At 47.5% G+C, this 26,143-nt stretch overlaps 1 protein-coding gene across 3 annotated transcripts in view; it reads left to right on the top strand.

Annotated features, from left to right (window-relative positions):
• The window catches only part of ST8SIA5 (ST8 alpha-N-acetyl-neuraminide alpha-2,8-sialyltransferase 5), a 74,584-nt gene that overhangs the window by 27,443 nt on the left and 20,998 nt on the right, over window positions 1-26,143 (top strand). Inside the window, exons 2-3 of one of the 3 annotated variants that reach the window (XM_047764192.1) lie at window positions 4,611-4,718; window positions 22,784-22,876. In XM_047764192.1, coding sequence (XP_047620148.1) covers window positions 4,611-4,718; window positions 22,784-22,876 — 201 coding nt within the window. Of the gene's footprint in view, window positions 1-4,610; window positions 4,719-18,063; window positions 18,117-22,783; window positions 22,877-26,143 lie in introns of those variants that run through there. The other 2 variants (XM_047764204.1, XM_047764198.1) reach the window with 2 other exon arrangements.

Below are 26,143 nucleotides of genomic sequence, written 5' to 3'. Positions count from 1 at the left end.
GACCCCTAGCCTAAGAACTTCCGTATGCTGTGAATGCAGCCCTGAAAAGCCCCCCACCTCCCAAAAAAGGAGAAAAAAAAAATAATACCTGCCTCCAAGCTGTTGAGAAGATTCAAAAACCCATCACAATGTCTGGAATATATGTATTTATATATATATAGAAAATAAAAATATTACATATTGTTTATAACATATAATAATAGTATATAAAACTAAAAAATTATATATATAATGAAAAAAAATTTTAGGGCTGCACCTACAGCATCTGGAAGTTCCCAGACCAGGGGTTAAATTGGAGCTGCAGCTGCTGGCCTACACCACAGCCATGGCAACACTGGATCTGAGCCGTATCTGTGACCTACGCCATGGCTTGCGGCAATGCCAGATCCTAACCTGCTGAGTGAAGCCAGAGATTGAACCTGCATTCTCACGGAAACTACGCTGGGTTCTTAACTCACTGAGCCACGATGGGAACTTTTGGACCATATGTTTTTTAACCCACTGGTATACATTTTAATAACTTTTCATAATTTGGGGAGAAATTATTAATGGAAGTAATGCCAACCTCATGGGCAATTCTGTCTGTTTTTAAATTGCTTCTCCAATGTATAATTGTGTCTTTTGCCCTGAAATTCCCCAATAGTTTACTCTTGGAAGCCTTGGCCACTTTTGCTACCCTTGGACATCTGCAGGATTTACTGCCCTGAGAGTCAGGGGTTAACATACATGCCTGTGAGTTACATGGCAGGAGACCTAGCTAAGCAGGGTTGTTGTCAGTGACAAGAGAGAAAAGCTGAGCCTCAATGAGCCTATTTCAGATTTCATAATCAGAAAATCTAGAAGGGAGCCATTTTAATAGGCACGTAACTTTTGAGTAACTTTAGGTGTGAGGGGGCTCCCTAAGGTTTTCAGTGCTCAGGGCCTTAACATATCTAAATCCACTCTTGAATAATTCAGTTTAAATAATTCTTTATATGTCACGTTTTCCCTGGGTTTAAGGCAACATTTAACGTTAGCTCACCTGCAAGATGCAAAGATTCCTCGAGGCTGCTGTGCGAAGCCCAGGAAGTTGCCTGCAGCAACTTTAAGGCCTGTTAGTGATTATGACTTTAGCACTTAGTTTTTTAAAAAGTATTTTAACATACTTTTATTATGAAAAAAATTGAGTAAAGAAGAAGGTGGAGAACGAGGTAACCAACAGCCACATAGTCATGACTGAGAATTCCCAATGTTAACAAATGTCAAGATTCTGCCATATGTACTTCAAATCTTTTTTTTTTTTTTTTGGCTTTTTAGGGCCGCACCCACGGCATATGGAGGTTCCCAGGCTATGGGTCAAATTGGAGCTGTAGCCACTGGCCTACGCCACAGCCACAGCAATGCCAGATCCAAGCCGCTTCTGCAACCTGCACCACAGCTCACAGCAACACCGGATTCTTAATCCACTGAACAAGGCCAGGGATCAAACCTGCATCCTCATGGATCCTAGTCAGGTTCATTAACTGCTGAGCCATGATGGAAACTCTGGGAATGAAATTTAAATTACTATATAAAATATTTTGGTTTTGAAAATTATGCAATCAGATTTTCTTTGAGATAATTTAGAAGATGTTGCTAAACTGAAAGAAGGAATAATCTTGAATCCCACCTTTCAAAGATTACCAGCTTTATAGTTTAAAACTGTACAAAAGGGAGTGCCCTGGTGGTCTTGCAGTTAGGATTTGGCGCATTCACTGCTGCATCCCGGGTTCAATCCCTGGTCTGGGAACTGAGATCCCAAATCAGTCTTCTACGCACTTCGGCAAAAGACAAAAACAACCGTATGAAAATGGGATACCAATGCATATTCCCTTTTGTAACTTGCATATTTCACTTTATTATTTACACTTTTCTGTGTCATAGGTCCTGCTAAAATATTGGTAATTGGTGTCTTCTTAGTAGTCTCTCATTTCTACAGCTTTGGGAGGGATTGTCTTGTGAAGGGACATCCGGGGTCTCCTAGGGCCAGGCTGGGTGGGAACTGGCTGGGCTGCTGGATGACCCCTTGTGCACTTGGTGGATAAGCGGGTCGCTCGCAAGACTCCTTCTAAGGAGCCCGTGAGTTTCATCGCTGACTGCTGGGCAGGGAATTGCCTAAATATGTTTCTGAACCAGCTGATTTGCAAAATCCCAGGTGGAAGAACTGCTGTTTTCTGGGAAAGGTTTTTAGAGTCAGAAGGCATTGGGTTTAAACCTTGTTAGCCGTGTGACCCTGGACAGGTTATCAGACCTCTCGGAGCTGCTCATTTCATCAACTCTAAATGCAGAAAATGGACTTTCCACAGTAGGCTGTTGTTGGAATTGAAATCATGTATGCAAAAGGCCTGTTCACCATAGGATGGTTCCACAGATGTTTGCCAAGCCCAAATTCTCCCTAGGAACTGCCTCAATATTACCTCAAAATTTTGAAAGGAAATGTAACACCTTCGAATAAATCAACAGATGAATAAATGCATTTATATTAGAGATGTGTACAAATATTTAAAAGTGCAGATATGATAGATAAGGATGTACTGTTTGTACTAGAGATAGATACAAAGAATTTGAGCCAGAAGAGAGTGGAACGCGGCTGTTCCCCTAATGCGCTAAGAACTGGAGGGGTGTTTTGCTGTGGCTTCAGCCTCTGTCCTGGGCGTTGTGCCTTTTCCTCTTCCAGGCCGGCTCTGCACTCCTTGGGAGGTTGGAGAGCGTGAGAAAAAGAGTCGGAGTCACTTGGCAGAGCATCGCTTGAGCACCTCACGTGTGCACCCTTCTCCTGAGGGCCCCCTCCACTCAGCGTCTGGCTGGCAATGGGGCTGGCTCACAGGTGGGAGGTGGTGTGCCTGCCCATCGAGGACATAGCTCAGTCCTGTGATACTTTCTGTCAAGAATTTTGGAGACATTGAGACAGTTCTCTTGACTTCAAAGATGGGAATAGAGGCCAAGAGAGATGTGGCAACTTCACTAAGGCCCCTCAGCTCCTTAGTGGCTGATCTGGGTGGCCTGGTTCCTTTAGCGTAGAGGCTATTCATTATTAAAGGATGTTATTTTTAGGGGTTTATTTTTGTTGGTTTTATTCTCTGCTTTGAAGTTAAACTTACCTCATGTGCCAAGGTTTTTAAGGTACTTTAACATTTATTTGTAAGAGCAAGCCGGCCTCTAGAATTACACTGGAGCTCAGTATGTTGGGCAGTGGTTCATCTGGGATGACTGTCTCCACAGGGGACACACTTGGCAATGTCTGGAGATATTTTTGGTCATCATGGCAGGAGAGTAGGGGATGGAGTTCTGCTGGCCTCAGAGGGTAGAACCAAGGGTGCTGCTCAACCAGGGGTGTACAGGACAGTCCCTAACAAGGAAGGTGCGTCCCCAAATGTCGGTGGTGCCAGGTTGAGAAACCCTGTGCTTGGGTGATGCGGTGGCACCAGTCCTTTCCATTGCAGCCTTTTCTTTTGACCTGATCAGGTTCCCTCCCAGAAACCTACCCATGGGGCAGGGTGGCTGGGACCAGACATGCTCAGTAAGGGCACTTTCAGGTCAGCCCAGCTATTTCTGTGTGTGTGTGTGTGTGTGTGTGTGTGTGTGTGTATGTACCTGAGGCATATGGAAGCTCCTGGGCCAGGGATTGAACCTGAGCCACAGAAGTGGCCTGTGCTGCATCAGTGACAATGCCAGGTCCTTAACCCCCTAAGCCACCAGGGAACTCCCAGCCCAGCTGTTCTGACAAGAGTGCAGAGTTTCTCTGGGTCAAGCCTCCTGACATCTGCAGGGTGAGCAGGCAGAGGACCCAGGCTGCTTGGGCTTAAGGAAGGGAACCTGGGCGTGTGGAGGTGGGGGGTGTCTAATGCTTCTTATACAACTTAAGACAGTCCTGCCCACAGCTCCATTCTGCACTGGTGCCTTCAATTGCCCCTGGCACTGCGAATTCCCAGCCTTCCTGAGCTGTGCCTGGAGAATAAATTTGCTTTTTACAGGTGGTCAGGGCTCCAGTCTCTGGCAATTACCCATCTGCTTTGTCCTGCAAAACGTTGTCATGAGACCCTTATAGGCCTCCTCTTCATGCTCAGGCCCCTTATTTATGCCTTTGCTGCCATTTTAGTGATGTTGGGGGAGGGATGAGAAAGAACCAAGTGCTGAGTCCATCATCTTAAATCCGGAGGGGTGTCCTTATGTGTTGGGAAACTAGATTTCATTAAAAGCATTGCTGTGCCTCTGGCCTCTGGGGATGCCAAGGTGCTGGCGAGCTGGAGCTCTTCTGGTCTAAGTCTCTAGAGGTGGGAATTGAAGGAGGCACCAGATGGGGTAGGAGAGGTCCGTGACCTTGATCTTGCTAAGCCTCACTTTCCCTGTGTGTAGTATGTATAACCCCACGCTGATAAAGGCGAACTAAGGGCACGGATATAGACAGCAGAGAACACTGCAAAGGGCCATGTTTATTACTGTCATCCTCCTGGCTGGACGTCACCCTCGTCTCCACTAAGCGTGATCAAGGCCACGTGTCACTTGGCACATGCCGGAAAATGGCTCTCTGGTGATGGGCTTACCCAGCACGTGAGCGTGAGTACCGATTGACTGCCTCGTTCTCTTGCCAGAGGCCTCCAGTTTGGTTGGCAGAGTGGCGACCCGCTGGCCAATTGGACTGGGCTCTTAAATGTCACGGAAGACCCAGCAGTGCAGAGCGGCAATGACTCCAGCTCCAGGTACAGACCCCAGTGAATGACCAGGGAGGAGGGGGGAAGCACCTCCCAGGGTGACCCGGCAGCCCCTGCCCTGTGCCCTCACCCACCTCGAGCTGCCCTCAGGGGAGCAGCAGTAACAGCACAGAGGCCCAGAGCTCAGTGCACTTTGGGACACTGCCTTGTCTCCTCCCGCAGGAGAGGTGAGGGCTAGGATCCAACCAGAGCAAAAGCAGGGACTCCCCGGGCCCTCTCTTTGGGGAGGGGGCTCTGGAGGGGGAGTCTGGATCTCAGGCCTCCATGTGAGGTGGTGGCAGCATTCCCCCCCTGCTGCAGGGATTTTGGACACCAGCTTGCAGATGTGTGTAGGTGTGAGGAGAGGTGACACTGGAGTGGGCCAGGGCCATGGGCTCCCTGCCCTCTGAAGTTCTGTTGCTCAGGCTGTCCCTACTCTGCCCACTTGGTGAGGCTGACCTGGGCTGGGGAAGAACTACTTTCATCAAGACCCGATGCTGAGAATTGACATTCATACCGTCACGTGGTTATTTCTTCTTGCTCTGCTGTAGTGTTTGGAGCTAAAAACAGTCATGAAGGGTACTCTGTATATTCAGGAGGAGGAGTTCAGGAAATATTTGGAGAATGGATGAAAATAGAGTATTCTCAGGTGGGGCACACTCATTGTGGGGAATTTTTTTTTAGACAAGGCAGGATACTCTCTCTGCTTTGAGCTGGGTGTGGCTAGAACCCACCAGCTAAGGGTTTCCTGGGACTAAGTTGTTTGGCTCCTTAATTTTTGCATTTTTTTCATTTTTATGTTCATCATGCAGCATATGGAAATTCCCAGGCTAGCGGTGCAACGGAGCTGTAGCTGGAGCCTGTGCCACAGCTACAGCCACTCAGGATCTGAGCCACATCTGCGACTGTGCCACAGCTTGCAGCAACGTCAGATCCTTAACCCACTGAGCAAGGCCAGGGATCGAACCTGCATCCTTACAGACACTATGTTGGGTTCTTAACCCACTGAGCCACAACAAGAACTCCAATTTTTGCATTTTTAAGTACAGTCAATCTCTTTATCAATTTCCCCAGGAAAGAGGTCTGAATTTTCATTGCTGTTTATTTTGACACCAAAAACATCAAATTGACTCTGCAGAAAGGTAGTATGCTTTTCAGGGACCTCAAGACATATGATTTTGTTCAAAACTTTGAAAAGGAAAAGATGCAGCACCAATGTCAGAAGCCAACTGGGGAGGTGTCCACAGGTGGGCCTTGGGGTATGGGGGTGGCTTGGGATCAGGGTTCCATTCTGGCTTTTTAGGAGCCCAGTTCTTTCCATATATGTGTGGTGGGAGCCTGATCTGCCGGTTGGACCCTGGGGTGTCACTCAGTGAGGCTGACAAGTCCGGAATTGTCCATTCCTTATGTTGACCCTCCTGTGTTGGCCCTCCTGCTATGTGACCTGCCCACACAGATGTGGCATGGTCCAGGTAAGGCTGCAGGTTTCTGTCTCCATGGGAAGGATTCCCTGAAGGGTTTACTGAGAGATTTTGGCTAGAAAATGCTCATCAACTGAGCAAGACAGAGCAGGCCCTGGGAAGCCATTCTGGGCAGATGCCCTGGGCAGGGGCTGAGGCCACTGAATGAATTCTATTTCTAACTTTTCCTACTGCTGGCAGCTTTTTTTTTTTTTTTTTGGGCTTTTTAGGGCTGCACTCGCTGTGGGTGGAGGTTTCCAGGCTAGGGGTCTAATTGGAGCTACAGCTGCCAGCCTACACCACAGCCACAGCCACATCAGATCTGACCTATACCACAGCTCACGGCAATGCCGGATCCTTAACCCAGTGAGCAAGGCCAGGGATCAGACCTGCAACCTCGTGGTTCCTAGTTGGGTTTGTTTCCGCTGCACCATGATAGGAACTCCAGCTGCCAGCAGCTTTAGTCTCTCCGCCCTTTTCCTGTAATTGTGTTTCTAATCTCTCTACCTCTCTTGCCCTACCGATCGCCTCTTTTCCCTTTCTTTCTGCCATGCTTTCTTGGGCCACTTTTCTCTCTTGTCCCTGTTCCCTGCCCTCTCATCTCCTTTCCCTCTTATCCTTTCTCCCTCTCTCTGTGACCCAGGCCAGCCTCCCCTTCCCTGTCTCCTGGGGTCCCTCAGGGTCAGAGACGCCACTGGCCTCTGTCAGGCACCCTTTATTCAACGCCGTCACCAGCTGAGTTGATTTCTTTTTGGAGAGCTGTCATTTGACCAAGAGTTCCCGTAGCTGTGAAATAACACATGATGACCGTATAGCTCAAGTTCTTCCCGGACATTCCAACTCAGTTCCCAGTTTCCTGTTGACCCCTAAACCTCCCATAGATGTGAGAAAACACAATACATATTTCCCACATGTAGGAAAGAATGGTTAATGCAATTAGAACTGACCTGTATGTTGGAGATTGTTTTCTTTGGCGTGGGAGCAGCTTCTTCTGTTTTCTTTAAAATGGGCAGGACACCTCCTGGCAGCAGATGGGCAAGGTTGGTGGGGAGGGACCTAATGACACTGTGGAAAGGGCTCTGCAGAGTGAAAGTATATCATCTCAACAGACACCTCTCTGTGCCTGGAATACGGGATGAGCTCTGAGATGTTATTCACCTACTAAATAATTCAGCGCATGCCATGTTTTGCAATCCATAGCTGTGTGGTGTGTTCAAGTGTGGTACACCTGATGTCATTTATTATTAACACTGTTGGAAGGGAAGTCAGGTGGTCCCATTTATAACAGAGGACATAATAAAGAGGGGCAAAAAAAGCAATGACTCATAAATTGTATACTGAACCCAGAGCCACAAGGAGCAGGTCCAAATGATTGGTCAGGAACACTCTAAACAGAACCACAAAGAAAATCTAGGCCAGATGGTGCTCATAAATGCTGTGGCCAGTTCACTTTGGACATGAGCTGGGGGAGGTCCAAGCCCAGGTGGAAAGTGTGTGAGATATAAAATATATGTTGACGTAGAGCTTTATTCATTTCAAGTCTGGCTCTGAAAGTGTCGTATGGTGAGCGTCCTTAGGAGAACTGCTGTCGTGAGCGGATGGGAATAATTGTTCATCAACAAATGCTTCCGTTTAAGTGGGTGCTTTGAATGAGCAGGAAGGTCTTTGAAGACAGTTCTCATCATGTTCAAATTACGTGTTTATGTTTCTGTCTTGCTACCTAGACCGTGATTGTGCTTCTGTATCTTTGAATTTCCAGCCCCCAACATGGCACCTGTTCAGTGACTGTTAATTGAATACAAAAACGAATTAAGCAAGGACACAGTAAAGCCAATGTCAGTGTCCCCGAATTCTCCCTTAGAGTTTTATTCCTTTCGGTTAAATCTTGTCCTCTTCTGGCACAATCTTTGCAAAATAATCCCCGGAAAGGGACAACACTTTGGAATCAGAAACTTGTTCATAGTTTGGAATGATCAGAAACTTTTTTCTCTTGAGAAGGGCAGGTAGTAAGGTAGTTCGAGAGTTCTGGGTGGCAGGATGGAAAAGGAGAGACTGAAGCTGGGGGAGAAGGATGTAGAAAAATAGAAGGCAAGGAAGGGGAATGATATTCTTTTGCAATAACCGATTGAGACAACTTTCCCACCCCCCACCCCTCACCAGCATGGTCATTCTGGGAGGGGGAGAAGGGAGGGGGAGGACGGACACTTGTCATGTCAGCTCATTGCTTTGGGCCTCCAGCCTGGCCAGCTGCCTGCCTGCTCGATGACTGCCTATAAGGCAGCAGGGGCACAGCCCCTGTGGTGATTGCTTTTCTGCACAGTGGGCGCAGCGCAAAGGGCTTCACTTACCTTCTGCAAAATGGATCCTGCTTCATATCCCAGTTCCTGACCTCCCGCTAGTATCCACCTCCCACTCCGCCTCCTCCTTGAAGCCTTCCCTGATAGCCCCATTAACTCTGCGTTCTGAATGGAGGGCTATTTCTGTCATTAAACACACACAGAGAACTTTCCAGCCGGGGCCCTCTGTGTTTGCTTGGGCACTCCTCACACCCTGAGGAGCCTCTTCCTGGAGAACCGGCTGGACTGCCTGTGTATGCAACTTCAAGGCCCTCTGGACCCTCCAGCTTCAGACACAGCCCATAGGTGGCCTGGCTGGCCGGTCTCATCGACCCCTCCTGCCAGGCTCCACACAGCCTTGACCCTCCTGGTCCCAGACAAGACAGGATGGCAGGAGGCGGTTTGAAAAGACGACCCAAGGAACACTTCTCTCTGAGGTCTAGGATGGAGCTGGCCCGATCTGCCTGTTCCAGAATAGCATTCTCCCTGTGCCAAGTGAGTGTCAAGGCCAGAGCCCTTCTCTTTGGGTCAAGGTCAGTGTGTGTGTAGAATGTACTGTGCAATATGAAGTGTAGAATCATCTTATTTCAGAGCTGGAGGGAACCAGACTGCAATCAGTTTAGCACTTTATTATGCTATATGGAATTGTCCCCTAATTTTTTTTAAAAAGAATTTGGTGACACTTTTTACATTTCATCAGAGAAATCTATTATTTATTTCCATCTATCTATCTGTCTATCATCAATCATCTATTTATTTTTGACCTTGTCTGAGGCATGTGGCAATTCCTGGGCCAGAGGTCGAACCCAAGCCCCGGCAGTAACTTGAACCACAGCAGTGACAAGCCGAGTCCCCAGTGCTAGGCCCCCAAGGAACTTCCCCTCATTGTTTTAAGACAGTGTATAATTAGGGCACAAATTGTGTGATGACGAGTGTTCCAAGAGCCTAGTGTAGAAGTCAGAGGTACTTCCTTGGAGGTACGAAACTCGGCTAGCCTGTGGATGGGCAATGCCAGTGGCCCAATGCTACTAGGGGCTACTAGGGGCTGACAGTGTGCCAGACATAGTGCTGGGCACCAGACATGCATTGCTGCATTTAATCCTCACCCTCTGACCTTTGAGGTGGGTACTGTCATTGCCCCCACTTTATAGATGAGGAACTGAGTCCCCACTTCCAGATGGTGCTGTGTGGTAGAGCTGGAACACACCCCCATGCAGTGTGACTCTGAGTCAGAGCACTGATGGGCCATACATGACCAAGGGATTCTTCTTTCTGGGCTGTGGACAGACTCCAGGGTTGGCTTTTCTCGGCTGTCCTTGCCAAGTCCTCTTATACCATCTATTCCTACCCTCAGCTCCTGGCTGTTAGACTAGAATAAAACGACCACATTGCTCTACGTAGGTAATTACGTGCAATTTCCACCCCAGTATTGCCATTAGCACCACGGACGAGATGGTCTTTAGTGCCATCATCCTCTTCTGCTACCTCTTTCCCACTTTTTATCTTCTGTGTTCTCTTCCCCCCCATCCCAGCCTCTACGCTTTGTGCTTTTCTGATTTTATCAGGAAAAGTGCTCCCTTCCCCCTGCTCCTGTGGATGCTGCATTTCAAAGAGGAGCCCTTGGTAGCAAGATGAGCCCAAGGGAAAGACTTTTCCATGGCGGACTTATAGGTGTGGGGACAGCTGTATGTGTATATGGGATGGGGGGTGGTTTCTGCATGCCTGCATTGTGGGTGCAGGTTGGTTTTAGTGTAAAATTTCACTATGGCCGGTTTTCACTTCAGAAGTGAAAAGGATATAAATAAATAGCCGGAGCTTTGGCGCTCCATCCATGATGGTACAGCTCCCTCTTTTCCTGCCATGCACGAGCTGTGGGCCTCTGGTGGAGGACAGACAGGGGAGGCCATCTTGGAAGTGGGATGGTTGGTGCCCTGAGATTCCTCGGGTGGTGTCATTCCATGAGCTCCCCTGACCTCTGAGCTTTGGGGCCCTGAATTGAGTCTGAACTGAGTATCCTGGGCAGATAGCCACTTACTTGAGCCCCTCTGTGCCTTGGTTCCCTCCTCTGTGAAACTCCCACCTTGCTCAGTCGCTGGTGGGTCCCCTGGGTGGGCTCACTGCTGGGCAGGAGGTGCTCCCTCTCGGGGGCTGGTTCCCACATCAGATGATCGTGGGCTTCACGCTTTCTTCACCCAAGGTCAGCTCCCCAAACCCTCTGTTTCCCCAGAGTGGCCTGTTCTCCCTTCTCCTTCTTCATGGCTCCCATGTTTCCTGCCTCCTTGGATCATGGTCAAGATTTTTATGTCAGTCATTTAGTGAGGGCAAGAGGCCACAGAAAGGAGTGAGAATGGAAAGAAATGGAGAGTGGAAGGGACAAGAGGGCTGGGGGCTGGCTGGGATGTACTTAGGAGGTAAGAAAGACACCAAGACTGACCAGTTGTCCATGCCATGTAGTTATGCATAGCTCAAGCCCCCTTCTTCGATGGCCATGAAGACTCTGCTCCCAGAGCCTCTCAAAGAGTCAGTCCTCCAGGAGTTCCCACTGTGGTGCAGCGGAAAAGTATTTGACTAGTATACGTGAGGACGTGTGTTTGATCCCTGGCCTTGCTCAGTGGGTTGGGAGTGGTATAGGTTGCAGATGTGGTTTGGATCCCTCATTGCTGTGGCTGTGGTTATGGCTGGCAGCCGTAGCTCCAATTCAGCCCCTAGCCTGGGAACTTCCATATGCCACGGGCACAGCCCTAAAAAACAAAACAACAACAACAAAAAAAGAGGCCATCCTCCACTGCTGGATTCCTGGGGTGGATTGAAAACCTGTCCTCCCTCCCACTCAGCGGGGGTGCCTGGGTTTACCTTTCAGAGCATCATAGAACACTTTAGTCTGTTCTTCCTCCAGCTGTTCCTTCACACACCAGGAACCCTATATTCTCCTTGTCACCCGAGACCAGCTCTTTATATACAGTCCAAGCGGACTGCTCTGTTGAAATACTACAGGCAAAGAGGCTCATTAGCAAGAGCTTCTCACAGTTTGGAGGCTGGAAGCCTGAGCCTGCCTGGGTACCAGTGTTCTCAGGTTCTGGTGAGGACCCTCTTCTATCTAGATGGCAGGCTGTTATCTCGCTGTGTCTTCACAGCGGCTAAAGAGCTCTCTGGGGCCTCTTTTATAAGGGCACTAATCTTGTTTCTGGGGTCCTACCCTCATGATTTCATTACCTCCCAAAGGTACCACCTCCTGATACCATCACTTGGGGGTTAGGATTCCAGCCCATGACTTTGGGGCCGGGGGGGACACATTCCATCCATTGCACACATTCTCTCCTTCATGTTGAGCCTCCGCAGCCTCTGCCTCCAGCATCTCCTATTTCTACCTTCTGCTGCCCTGCTACCCTGAAGCTCTTCTTCTCAAGGTCACTGATGACCTCCTGGTTGTGAGATCAGTGGGACCTTCTCCGTGCCCCTCTTCTTTGAGCTCCATTAGCCCTGGATGAAGCTGACCCTTCTGTTCCAGAAACCGTCTCTGCTCTGGGCATCCACATCCTAGCTCTCCCAGTTCTCTTCCCTCCCACAGGCCTCCTTTGCAGTCTCCTTTTCCTCTGCCACCATGGGAATGTAGGCGCTGACCATGAGCTCAGCCTCTGCCATCCTCTTTCTTTTGTTGCTTCTCTGTCCTAGAGATCTTCTTGAGTCCTTTGTCCCTTGACTCTGTGACATGCATCGGTATCCCTGTCCTCTGTGCTGAGCTGCATGTGTATATCCGCCTGCCTATTGTATCTCCTCTTGGGTGTTGGAGAGTCCTAGCAAGTATGAAGTGGCCCAAAGCAATTCTCCTTCATTCCTAACCTCCTTCAGTGGCTCCATGATCTAATCTGTTGGCCAAGCTAAAATCCTAGGACTTAGTATTGCTTTCTCTCCTTCTCTTTCACTTTCTTTTTTCTTTTCTTTCTTTCTTTCTTTCTTTCTTTCTTTCTTTCTTTCTTTCTTTCTTTTTCTTTCTTTCTTTCTTTCTTTCTTTCTTTCTTTTCTTTTCTTTTCTTTTCTTTTCTTTTTTATTTTATGTCTTTTTTGAGGGCTGCACCCCTGGCATGTGGAGGTTCCCAGGCTAGGGGTCTAATTGGAGCTACAGCTGCCGACCTACACCACAGCCACAGCCACGCCAGATCTGAGCCTCATCTGCCACCTACACCACAGCTCATGGCAATGCCGGATCCTTAACCCACTGAGCGAGGCCAGGGATAGAACCGGCAACCTCATGGGTCCTAGTCGGATTCATTTCCAATGCACCACTATGGGAACTCCTCTTTCTTTCCTTCTTCCTTCCTTTCTTTTTCTTTTTGCTTTTTAGTGCTGCACCTGCAGCATATGGAGGTTCTCAGGCTAGGGGTCAAGTTGGAGTTGCAGCTGCCAGCCTACACCACAGCCACAGCAACACAAGATCTGAGCCGCGTCTGCAACCTACACCATAGTTCACGGCAATGCCAGATCCTTAACCCACTGAGTGAGGCCAGGGATCGAACCCGAGTCCTCATGGATAGTTGTCGGGTGTTACCACTGCGCTGCAACAGGAACTCCTGCCTTTATAGAGCTCATGGCGCTGTGTTGAATTAATGTTTTGTCACTTCTCACTGAAGTCCACGAGAGTTGGGGATTTGTCTGGCTTGGTCTTCACTGGATCCTGGCCTCAAATGGTACCTGGCACATGGTAGTGGACCAGTAAGCCTTTGGTGAGTGAAAGAGGAGAAATTCGTCCACTGAGGGGTACAGACAGGCAGTGGCGGCGCTACATGAAATTCAGTGTAACAAGGGCTGCACTGGAGATGTGCACGGGAGCTGTGGGCACAGAGGAGGGAGGGCAGGGGAGTCTGCCAGAGGAAGCTGCCAGCCAAGCTGACCTCTGATGGATGAGCAGGAAGAAACGCGGAACACACAGTGAGTGAGGAAGCATATTCCAGGTGGAGAGAAAAGAAGATTGACTCACATCCGTCTCCTGGGATGGAGAAGGGGTCCCCTTGGAGGGAGAAGTGGAGAGACTGGGGGTAAGACGAAGTGGGAGGAGGCTACTAGGAGCAGCTCCTGGCTTGGGGACCTGGTGGAGGTGGCCCATGCCAACCAGGAGCAGTGGGACAGTGCGCCTGTGGAAGATTGACCAGTGCTGGTTTCGGAGGCTCCAGGAAGACTCCACACTGCTGAGCAGAATTTGGCAAAGGGGAGCTCTTTAGGGCTCCCTGGTCTGGCTTAGAAAATAAGGCCATAGCATATGTACTTTTGCAAGGAATGTGCTAGATGCTGGATCTGGAGTTCTGCAGATCTACTGGCTGGGGAGGAGGAGTGTCTGCATGTGGCTTTTTTGCCTCTGACCCCCAATCCCCTCCATGAATGACACTCCATTGAAATTCACACCGAGGAGTTCCCTTCATGGCTCAGCGGTTAATGAACCTGACTAGGATCCATGAGGATGCTGGTTCCATCCCTGGCCTCCATCACTGGGCCGGGAATCCGGCGATGCCGTGAGCTGTGGTGTAGGTCATAGATGCGGCTAAGATCCAGTGTTGTTGTGGCTGTGGTGTAGATAGCTGTAGCTCTGATTGGACCCCTAGCCTGGGAGCCTCCATATGCTGCGGGTGCAGCCCTAAAAAGCAAAAAAAAAAAAAAAAAAAAAAAGAAAGGAAGAAAAAAAAAGAAATTCACACCAGAAGCGCATTTATCAAAAGACTCTCAAGGGTTACACTCAGGGTATCAGGCTGTGGAGTTTTTGGTTCTGATTTCTCACAACAGCTCTGGGGGTGTTCTGGTTGTGCCTCGGCAGGTTAAGAATCTGACCGTGGTGTCTGTGAGGATTTGGGTTCGATCCCTCACTCAATGGGTTAAGGATCTGGTGTTTCCATGGCTGTGATGTAGCCCAACACCTGCAGCTCCAATTCAACCCCTGGCCTGGGGAACCTCCATGTGCTGCAGGTGCAGCACCTCCCCCCAAACCCTCCCAGGGCAATGTCTCCTGGTAGCTGGGGCCTGCCACTGTTAACAGCCCTTCTTGCCTCTCCCTGCAACTATTTGAGAAGACACTCCAGTCCTTTGTGTGTCAGGCTGCAATTTTCAGACTTGGGTTTCTGTGTGTTTGCTCTGACAGTAAGTGGGCTATCTCGAGAAGGCAGCTGTTCTGGCTCTAAAATAGCCCTGAACTCACTGAAGGGCTGTTGGACTTGGGGAGGGGTCTGCTCGCTGAGAAGCCCCCAGTGACCTTGACTTGTCTGAATTAGGGAGAGGGTCTGGGCTCTTGAAAGCCTGAACTTCCTTTTCTAGTGCCTCTCTGTCTACTGATTAAATGACTTTGGGCAAGTTGCTTTACCTCTTATAGCCTGAGTCTCTGGTATAAAATGGGAAAATAATGTCCACTTCATAAGGCTGTTGGGAAGATTAAATGAGGCAAAGTTAAAGGATTAGTATCAGGCAGCCACATACAGTTGTGCAAGGTGGGCACTGCCCTAAGGTATCTAGCTGGGTGGGGCTGAAATCCAGCTCACTCTCACTTGACTAGCCATGTGCCTGGAATGTGGCCCAATTCACCTGGAGGAAAAGGTGCTTTTTCCTCATTTGTACAAACATGCCACTGTTCCTACTTAGTGTGGAATAATTAAACCACTCTGTGGTTCTCTGCAGCTCTGTCCAGGAGTTTGAAATGCTGAACTGGGGCAAAATTCCCTGCTCCTCGGGGCTGGTGGAGGTCTAACAGGTATGCTCTTGCATGACCCAGGGACCTCCCTGGGCTCCTGTTTTCTTGGATACCATCTGTATCTGGGGATGAAGGGGCATGCTAAGTAGAAAGCTGAATGCATGGGCTACATCTTATATCAGCCAGAGCCTGTCGGGGCCCCCTAGGAAGATTCCCATGGTCCTGAAGGAGCTCTGGAGGTGGGATCAGGCCAACAGGGGAGCCCTTTGTTGGGCCGGCTTATAGGGAAGGGCTGGGAGCCAGACTCTGTACACTGGACCCTGGGCCTGCTGAAATGAGGCCTCCTTGACCTGCAAAGCTGGAGCTCAAGTCCGCATGGGAGGAGGAAAACCAATGTTCAGAAACATTTTGGTCACATCTGCATTTGTCTTCCCGCTAAGTGGAGGTCATCGCCTGCTGATCAGGCAGCCACCACTGCCCAGCCCTGCCCCCATATCCCTGAGGGCACAGAGACGGGGGCAGGATGGATGCAGCCTGGTGCCAGCATCAGACTTGGCTGCCGGAAGCCAAGTGGCATCTGAGAAGAGCTAGGCTCCTGATCTGACCGACTGGGACTATTTATACCCCAAATGTGATGCCAGCGACCCCTCCCCTTTGAGCTGGGTAGAGTTTGTCTTTCCGGAGTTGCAAGAAGAGACGGTGACTAACTCACCTTAACAGGCTAATGGGGTTAAGGAAGTTGGAGAAATTGCTTCTTTCAATCATCTAGCAGCTCAAGGGACAGCTTGAGATATTTAGAGAAAGATCTGTGACTTAAAAGGGCATTTGTTAGTGATTTCCAATAATAAGGGTCATAACCCTATTACAGAAAACTTATGAAAATCTAGAAAAGTTTTTTTTCTTTTCTTCTTCTTCTTCTTTTTTTTTTTCTTTTTTTTCTTTTTAGGCCTGCAGTCATGGCATATGGAAGTCCCCAGGTTAGGGGTTGAATTGGGGCTACAGCCCCTGGCCTCCCTCACAGCCACAGCAACTTGGGATCTGAGCTGTGTCAGTGACCTACGCCACAGCTCACAGCAACACCAGATCCTTAACCCATTGAGTGAGACCAAGGATTGAATTCACATCCTCATGCAGCCTAGTCAGGTTTGTTAACCACTGAGGCATAAAGTGAACTCCCTAGAAAAGTATTTTTTAAATCACCCATCATTCCATTAGTCAGAGAAACCTAATATTAATATTTTGCTACAGTCCTTCCCTTCTTTGCCAACATGTTCACTTACATATATATATAATTCTTTTTGGAGATCACAGTTTTTCATCTTGCTTTCTTCACTCAGCATTGTCATATAAACATGTCATTACACAGAAAAATTTCAGCATTGTTAATGACATCTGCATAATGGTCTGTGCCCAGACCCAACAGGGGTTTCTATGGTTTCCTCCAGAATGCTGTCCTTGTACCTCCTGTCAGAAGGTGAATCTAGGCATGACCCGGTGTGCCAGTGCTTCTCAAAGTCTTAATTCTCAAGTCATTCACCTTTAGATACTGTGATGGAGCAGCACAGTCTCCCAAAAGCAAAGACCAGATAAGGTGGAGAAAGAAGCAAGGGCTACTGGCTCCATTCTTTAGACAGAAAACGGAGGCTTTTTGATATAAGCCTGGGATGATTTTGATGATTTGGCTGAGGTACCACCTGGAGTGTTTTCAGGGTACCTTGGATTTGTTATCAGGTTTGTAAGACACATAGACATGGAAATGACTGTCATGAAGGAAGAGGTTTTTGTATTTACAGATCCCTAGAAACAGAAAGCACCAATGGCTATGTAGGGCCACATGGGGAAGCATCAGAACCAGTCAAGAGGCAGAAAGAGGTGTTCTTGTCATGGCTCAGAGGTTAGCGAACCCGACTAGCATCCATGAGGATGCAGGTTTGATCCCTGGCCTCTCTCAGTGGGTTAAGGATATGGCATCACCATGAGCTGTGGTGTAGGTCACAGACAGGCTCAGATCCTGTATTGTTGTGGCTGTGGCATAGGCCAGCGGCTACAGCTCCAATTGGACCTCTAGCCTGGGAATTTCCATATGCCTCAAGTGCAGACCAAAAAAAAAAAAAAAAAAAAAAAGAGGAAGAAGCAGGAGAAGTGAAGGGGAAAAGTGGGCCAGAACCCCTAGTAGTTTCTACGGAAGGAACAGATGTGGCAGGGTATGCAGGCTTAAGATCAACCAGTTTGAATAATTTCAGTGGGTTCTGAGGCAGAAGGCTGTCCCTGGCTGTCTGGTAGCTGACCCCAGGGTGATTAGAGCAGGGGGATAAGTGGCCCTAAGTGTGAGAGGAGGAGATGTGTGGTGGTGCTGGTGGTGGAGGATAAGCTCTGTGTTGGTTGGTTTGCATAAGAAAGGTGTGTTCACAGGCTGTTTACCATCTCTAGGAATTGGTTAGCTCTGGGAGAGACAGTCTCTCTGGGACCAGCAAGGCCCCAGATGTTTTTGAAAGCATGAGAAACAGATAGTTAATCTGCAGCAGAGATGGGTGATTGAGGACATCCCCACATCCAAGTAGAACTCAGCCTGGGCTTTACCCTCAGGGAGGCAGGAGAGAGGTTTCCTAATGGCAGCAGAAGAAGGATGGCAGCCAGTCCAGATGGTGGAGAACTTCCTGAGTTATCTATCTCCGACTCAGCTCTGCCATCGACCAGCTGAGGGGCTGTAAGCATGTCTCTGACTCCCTGGGCATCCACAGGTAGCTCTTGCCCTTTAATGGCAGGAGAAAAGGGAAGAAGGGGAGTGGACATTTCTTGGGCACTTCTTGCGTGCCAGGCACTGTGCTAGTGCTTTCTCTGAAATGCTCATCAGTATCTCTTCTCAACCCCATCAAGGATGCTGCATTTTTATGCTGATTTTGCAAATGAGGAAACCAAGGCTCAGGAACATCTTGACCTTAAGGTGGGTAGTAAGGCGCCAAGAAGGATGTGAACCCTATTATGAAATCCTTTCTGCCTAATAGCCACCAAACACACCACACAAGACCATTTGGAGTCATTGAACTGCCTAGTGATGTGTAAATGAGTGATGTTAGGGAGTCAGGAGAAAGGGAGGCTGAGTGGAGGCTGGCAGAGGTGAGGATGGGATGCTTTGTGAAGGAGGTGGAGAGACTGGCTGACCAAAGGGAGGTGCTACTTGGGTTAACTTCCTTTGAGAGTTTCTCCTGTTCATGGGTTATTAATTCATAGGATTGTTCTGGCTTAGATAGTAATTGGAATACACTGAAGGAACCTTGGGATTGTATTAGTGCTGGGTGGGTCTTTAGATGTCACCTGGTTCAAACAGAGTGACTTAAGGAGGTGAAAAAAGAGGCCCAGAGAGAAGTGATTTACCCAAAGTCACACAGCTGGTTTAGAGGGATATCCCAGATGTGTGTGCAACTCTCCCAACCCCCTGAGAACCCTAGGATAAGTCTCCTCCTGATTATTTTCTACATCATTAGAACCTGAAGCTTTCCTTAGTAGCAGCCTGAGCTCATGGCTTCAGATGACCCAGTGGGTTCCAAAGGGCTTAGTGCCACTGGTTCTAGGTACAAATGATGATCTTCATGATAAGACACCAGACCTCACTTACTCTTGTGTGACTGGAAAAATGATGTGAGTTAGAGCGAAGGTCATGGACTTCTTTGTGACCTGAGGTTGACACCTCGTTCTTAGTTGCAGATAACAGAATTCATTTTAGCTAGAGCAGAAAGGGAGTTAAGGGTAGAGCTAGCACAGAATCATTGGGAAACCTGAAGAAGGAGTCTAGGCTAGCTTCCAGGAACACCTCTCTGAACTGCATTGTGAAATTGGGCCACCGTGGAAGCTGCTGTCTCTGATATAATCATGAAAGTGCTGCCACCACTGCAATTTCCAAGAGCCATGCCACCTCTGTCACAGTCTGCACCAGCCAAACAATGCCCTGAGCCATGACATTCTTCTAGAACATGACTCTGAATCTGTCTCATGCTACTGATTGGTGGAATCTAACTTGCATCTAGAACCCTACCTACAAGGGAGTCTGGGAAATGTTTTTAGCGTTCCTGTCCCTGTAGTGCAAGAGGCACAGAGATAGCAAAGTCAAATTCCCCATGTTTGAGATAACTCTTCATTTGGAAGGAGAAATAGATATATAAACAGACTATTATATACAGACTATTGCTGTAATTAAGAAACTATGTATAAAGGGACCTTGAGAGTAAACATCAGAAAAGGCTTACCAGAAGTGGGGGTATTTGAGTTGGGTATTGAAGAATCAATATGAGTTTTCCAGGTGAGAAAAACAGAAAGGAATTCCAAAACACAAGGGAAACAGAAAAAGGTGAGTGTGATATTTGGAAGATCCTAAATGCCTAGTTCTTATGAAATCTGCTTAAATTCTTTTAAGATGTGTGAAGGATCTGACTTATTTTGTAAATAAATAGGAACCAATTTGTTGTATATATTTTAATATTCTAAAATATTATTTTAAATTTCTGAAATATGATATTAAAAAACTAATGATTTTATAGTTGTAAAAACAAATATTTACAAATATAGTGGTTTAAAGTATTACGTATGAAGTTATAATTTAAATAACATATTTTAAGTTGTTTAAATAAAATTTAAATATGAAATTAAGAAATAATTTAAAATTATTTAAAATATATATTTTAAAAATTTTATGGCTACATCCATGGCATATGGAAGTTCCTGGGTCTGCTGCTGTGGCAATGCCAGATACTTTAACCCACTGTGCTGGGCTGGAGATTGAACCCACATCTCTTCAGCTACCTGAGCCATTGCAGTTAGATTCTTAACCCACTGCACCATGGTAGGAACTTCTATACAAATATTTTGAAAAGAAGCCGATTTATTGGATAAATATCAGTATTTCTAGAGCAGCACAGACACAAATTTGTACATGTAAGTTAGGTGTGTGAGAATGTATGTGAAACAGCTTCCATCACATGTTGGGAAGGTTTGTGGGAAATGCTTAAGGACTGACATTTTATTTTTTCATTTCATTTCATTTCATTTCATTCCATACCATTCCGTTCCTTTCCGTTCTATTTCGTTCCATTCCACTCCATTCATTTCTCTTTTTACGGCCAACCCTGTGGTACATGGAAGTTCCCAGGCTAGTGGTCGAATCAGAGCTGCAGCTGCTGGTCTACCCCACAACCACAGCAGCACCAGATCCAAGCCACATCTGAGACCTACACCACAGCTCACAGCAACACTAGCTCCTTAACCCATTGAATGAGGCCAGGGATCGAACCTGTGTCCTTATGGATACTAGTTGGATTTGTTTCTGCTGTGCCACAATGGGAAATCCCAGGACTGTATTTTGAAACCTTGGTTGTGGCTCGTGGGGTCCAGTAATAGCTCTGGGCACCATCCATACTTCTGATTCTCTAGGGCTACCTGTCAGGAGGCCAGTAACCCAAGTTTAGAGAGTCTTAACCCTGAAGGCTTCTTGAATCTGTGCTGTCCTGGGATCTTACCTTCCCAGCTTAACCTGCTCCAGTGTCTTTTGACAACCTCCAGAAAGAGAGGCCATGGGGGGAGGGTGCACCTGGCCTCTGCCCTGGAGGACCCTTCTGCCTCCATGGCCAAGTCTAGCCGTGAACTACTCTGTTTTGTCTTGGAGGGAATTCTGCATACCCCCTCCCCTACCCCCATCCCAATCAGGCGACTGTTTCCTGGACTGGTGTGAACTGTCAGGAAAGCTGTGGGAGGCTAGAAGGCCCTGTCCAGGGAATACCAGCTGTCCTCGTAAATGGATGGACAAGAGCTGTCTTGAGTGTACACTCTGGTCATTGACCCAGCTCTGCCACCTGCCACCTACATGGCTCTGGGAAAGTCAGTTAATTCCCAGAGCTTGTTCTGGATGCTTGTGATGACCAGGGTGCTGGAAGACTCATGGTAAAGATTGAAAGGGACTCCTATGCTTAATGAAATAGGTCAGACAGAGAAAGACATATACTCTTTGATATCACTTATATGTGGAACCTAAAAAATAATACAAATGATTGTACATGTACAGCAGAAACAGACTCACAGACTTAAAAAACAAACCCGTGGTTATCAGAGGAGGGGGGGGAGGGGGAGGGATAAATTAGGAATATGAGATTCATAGATACAAATTACTATGTATAAAATAGATAACCAGGAGTTCCCATCGTGGCTCAGTGGTTAACAAACCCGACTAGCATCCATGAGGATGAGGGTTCGATCCATGGCCTCGATCAGCAGTTAAGGATCCAGTGTTGCCGTGAGCTGTGGTGTGGGTTACAGACACGACTCGTATGTGGCATTGCTATGGCTGTGGTGTAGGCTAGTGGCTACAGCTCTGATTTGACCTCTAGCCTGGGAACCTCCCTATGCTGCGGGTTCAGCCCTAAAAAGACAAAAAAAAAAAAAATTAGATAAGCAGCAAGGATATATAGCACAGGGAATTGTACCCATTGCCTTGTAATAACCTATAATGGAATATAATCTGCAAAAATACTGAACCACCCGCTGTATACCTGAAACTGACTGTAAATCTCTATACTTCAATTAAAAAAAGAAAAAAAAGTGAATGCTTCCACATAGAGCACTAGGCCCTGAACTTGGCCCATGACAAGGACTCAGTGGTATTGGCTGAAATCGATAGTGTTATTCTGTGTGAAGCTGCAGAAGGAACTGTGAGTGGCTCTGATGTGCCTAGAGCCAGCTTCTGGAGGGAACTGGCACCTCCACACTGACTGCGTGACCTGGGGCACCATCTGTTTAGCCTCAGTTTCCTTAACTGCTGAATGGGGAGAAAGAAAGAGTTCCACCTAGTCACAGCGTGAGTGTGAGTGTCAATGAGAATATGGGAACAAATGCTTTTTATGGTAGAAAAAGCACCTTGTGCTTTTTTTCACCTCTGCTTGTGGCTGTCATTGTGTGACACTTTTCCCAAGAGGAGGAGAAAGGAGAAAAGAGCAGGAAAGGGGAGGACTGGCAGCCTTCCAGGCTGAAGGTCTGTAGCCTCGCTGCCCCGACTCCCAGGGCTGCCTCCATCAAAGACCAGTTGTAGGAAGAACTCGGAGGAGAACGTGCCCAGAGCATCCTCTCCCCTTCAAAGCCACTACGTGGAACCACGCCTGCTTAGAAATGGCATGATGTGGAATTCCTGTCGTGGCGCAGTGGAAATGAATCCGACTAGGAACCATGAGGTTGCAGGTTCGATCCCTGCGGGTTAGGGATCCGGCATTGCTGTGACCTGTGGTGTAGGTTGCAGACTCGTCTTGGATCTCGAGTTGATGTGGCTGTGGTGTAGGCTGGCATCTATAGCTCCAATTAGACCCCTAGCCTGGGAAACTCCACGTGCGGCCCTAAAAAAAGAAAAAAGAAAAAGAAATGGCGTGATTTACTGAAATCCAGGGCAGTGGGAGTGCTGTGAGTAATCACCCACCCAGTTATCAAACCAGAGGGCATCAGAGGTCTTGGAGACAGACCCCAATCACCTATTAACTTGTACAGACACCACCCCCTGCTCCCCGCCCCTACCCTGACGGGTCCCTGAAAGTCTGGTTGCTTCTCTGCATGGTAACCTCTGTCCCTATTGGTTCCCAGGTACTTTGAATTTTACGAGGGCCCTTTTGAGTATAACTCCACAAGATGCCTGGAGCTGAGGCACGAGATCTTGGAAGTGAAGGTGCTCTCCATGTGAGTGTGGCTGGCCTGGTGGTGGCTTTGGGGGTGGGGGTGGTGCATGGCCGGGTGGGCTGGGCAGGGCGGGGAGCAGGGACCATGACCCTAGGAAACAGGAAACTTGATGGATCACGACAGAGCAAGAATTCAGTCTGCTTCCCCCGGGGCCTCTGGCATGTGGGGAGCCCTGGAGGACCAGACACAGAAATGATTGTGTGTGTTTCATGAAAAATGCGAAGTTTGCGAGTTTGCAAGGTCCCCTCTGCTAACTGGGCATTCCAGTCCTGGGCTCAATTACCAGTCTCCACGATTATCAGCACTGGGCTCCTATTGTATAGAAATCGAAGAGGGCACAGGAGCATCTAACCTGACATTCAGTACTTCGTGGCTCAAGCATTGCCCTCTTCCTGTTGCCTTTTGAAAATTTTACATTTGTGGAGTTCTCGCTGTGGTGTGGTGGGTTAAGAATCCGATTGCAGCAGCTTGGGTTGCTGCAGAGGCATAGGTTCGATCCCTGGCCTGGTGCAGTGGGTTAAAGGATCTGGTGTTGCCACAGCTGTGGTGTAGGTCATAGCTGCAGCTCAGATTCAGTCCCCAGCCTGGGAACTTCCCATATGCCTCAGGTGTGACTATAGAAATATATTTAATAAATTTTTTTTAAAATTAAAGGCTATAGCATTCAAGTGATACACAAAGGTAGAAGTCCTCTTCCCACAGACCTGCACACTGGTTTTCTCCTCAGAGGTAACCCATGTATCCTCGTGCATCCTTCCAGAGAGTCTGCATAAACCAGCACCTATGGGTGGACATCTTTTACCTTAAAAAAAAAAAAAAAGCACAAGAACTGTGTTGACCCCTCCCCACTCAAAAGTAAACATCCTGTGGCTCTTTTACAAGCTATGGAAGGAAAGCACATTTCATGCTGAACACTTTAGTGTGTGTGCCTACCTCCTAGGACTGCCGTGAATGGAGAAGAATTTGTGTTGCATTTCTCATGATAGGATGTATGTTTATTTTATTTTATTTGTATTTATTTATTTATTTATTTTGTCTTACTAGGGCCGCACCCACTGCATATGGAGGTTCCCAGGCTAGGGATCTAATCAGAGCGGTAGCCGCTGGCCTACGCCAGAGCCACAGCAACTCAGGATCCGAGCTGCATCTGTGACCTACACTACAACTCACATAAATACCAGATCCTTAACCCACTGAGCGAGGCCAGGGATCAAACCCGCAACCTCATGGTTCCTAGTTGGATTTGTTCACCACTGAGCCACGACAGGAACTCCTATGTTTATTTTAAAACAGTTACCATTGACCCTTGAACACTGAACCCAGTTACCAGGCTTGAATTGTGAGTGTCCCCTTATATGCAGGGTTTTTCGAGAGTAAATACTGCAGTGCTGCTCCGTCTGAGGTTGGGTGAATCTGTGGATGCAGAGGAACTGCGGATGGGGAGGGTGGACCACAAGCCCTGTGCTCTTCAAGGGACAGCAGTGTATCTGGATGTGGAAGAAATACAGTTGATTTGGAGCCAGGGGGTGGGGGGTGCTTTTGTGGATGCCTGGGCCCCTGATAAGATCCCGGGATCACCGTCCACAGCCCACAGGCAGGAACCGCTGCTCCTCCAGCCATCTGATGTGATTTCCAGATCATGTGGTCATTTTTCAAAGAGCATGGGCCTTGGGGGTCGGGCAGACTTGGGATCTGAAGCCAACTTTGGGCCTTAGCAGCTCTGCATCTTTATATAAACTTCTTAACCTCTCTGAGCCTTTCTTTAAATAAAAATGGGGACATTTTTACCTATTACTATTAGCTACTTTTAATTTTTTTCTTTTTTTAGCTATATTTCCTTTGTAATTGAACTACTATATATAAATTATAAATCAGCGGAATAGTGTTTCTCTCCTCTCTGAAAGAATCTGCCTGGATCTCAAATGGCTAATAAACTCAGATATTTGATTCTATTTTTAAAATAGTGTTTTTTTTTACTATAAAATCATATTTATTTTCCAAGTGTTCTACAGTATATTTGTTTTTTTATTTATAATGATTTTTATTTTTTCCATTATAGCTGGTGGTTTATAGTGTTCTGTCAATTTGCTACTGTAGAGCAAGGTAACCCAGTTACACATATATGTATACATTCTTTTTTCTCACATTGTCATGCTCCATCATAAGTGACCAGACATAGTTCTCAGTGCTATACAGCAGGATCTCATTGCTTATCCATTTCAAAGGCAATAGTTTGCATCTATTAACCCCAAATTCCCAGTCCATCCCACTCTGTCCCCTTCTCCCCGTGGCAACCACAAGTCTGTTCTCCAAGTCCATGATTTTCTTTTCTGTGGAAAGGTTCATTTGTGCCATATATTAAATTCCAGATATAAGTGATATCATATGGTACTTGTCTTTCTCTTTTTGACTTACTTCACTTAGTATGAGAGTCTCTAGTTCCATCCATGTTGCTTGCAAATGGCATTATTTTGTTCTTTTTTATGGCTGAGTAGAATTCCATTGTGTATATATACCACATCTTCCTAATCCATTCATCTGTTGTTGGATATTTAGGTTGTTTCCATGTCTTGGCTATTGTGAATAGTGCTGCAGTGAACATGTGGGTGCATCTATCTTTTTCAAGAAGAGTTTTGTCTGGATATATGCCCAAGAGTGGGATTGCTGGGTAATGTGATAGTTCTATGTATAGTTTTCTTTTTTCTTTTTTGTCTTTTTGCCATTTCTTGGGCCGATCCCACGGCATATGGAGGTTCCCAGGCCAGGGGTCAAATCAGAGCTGTAGCCGCCGGCCTATGCCAGAGCCACAGCAACTCCAGATCTGAGCTGAGTCTGCAGCCTACACCACAGCTCACGGCAACGCCCAATCCTTAAACCACTGAGCAAGGCCAGGGATTGAACCCGCAACCTCATGGTTCCTAGTCGGATTCGCTAATCACTGAGCCACGATGGGAACTCCTCTATATATAGTTTTCTAAGGTACCTCCATACTGTTGTCCTCAGTGGTTGTACCAGCTTACATTCTGACCAAGAGTGCAGGAGGGTTCCCTTTTCTCCACACCCCCTCCACCATTTATTATTTGTGGACTTATTAATGATGGCCGTTCTGACAGGTGTGAGGTGGTACCTCATGGTAGTTTTGATTTGCATTTCTCTAATAATCAATGATGTTGAGCATTTTTTCATGAGCTTGTTGGCCATCTGTATTAGCTACTTTTTAAATGTTCATCTTTTCAGGGCCCTACCTTCGGCTTATGGAGGTTCCTA

The sequence above is a fragment of the Phacochoerus africanus genome, chromosome 2 (assembly GCF_016906955.1).
Source record: "Phacochoerus africanus isolate WHEZ1 chromosome 2, ROS_Pafr_v1, whole genome shotgun sequence".
Lineage (NCBI taxonomy): Eukaryota > Metazoa > Chordata > Mammalia > Artiodactyla > Suidae > Phacochoerus > Phacochoerus africanus.
The sequence above is the reverse complement of the archived record's forward strand: the minus strand, read 5'-3'. Positions and strand labels throughout refer to the sequence as shown.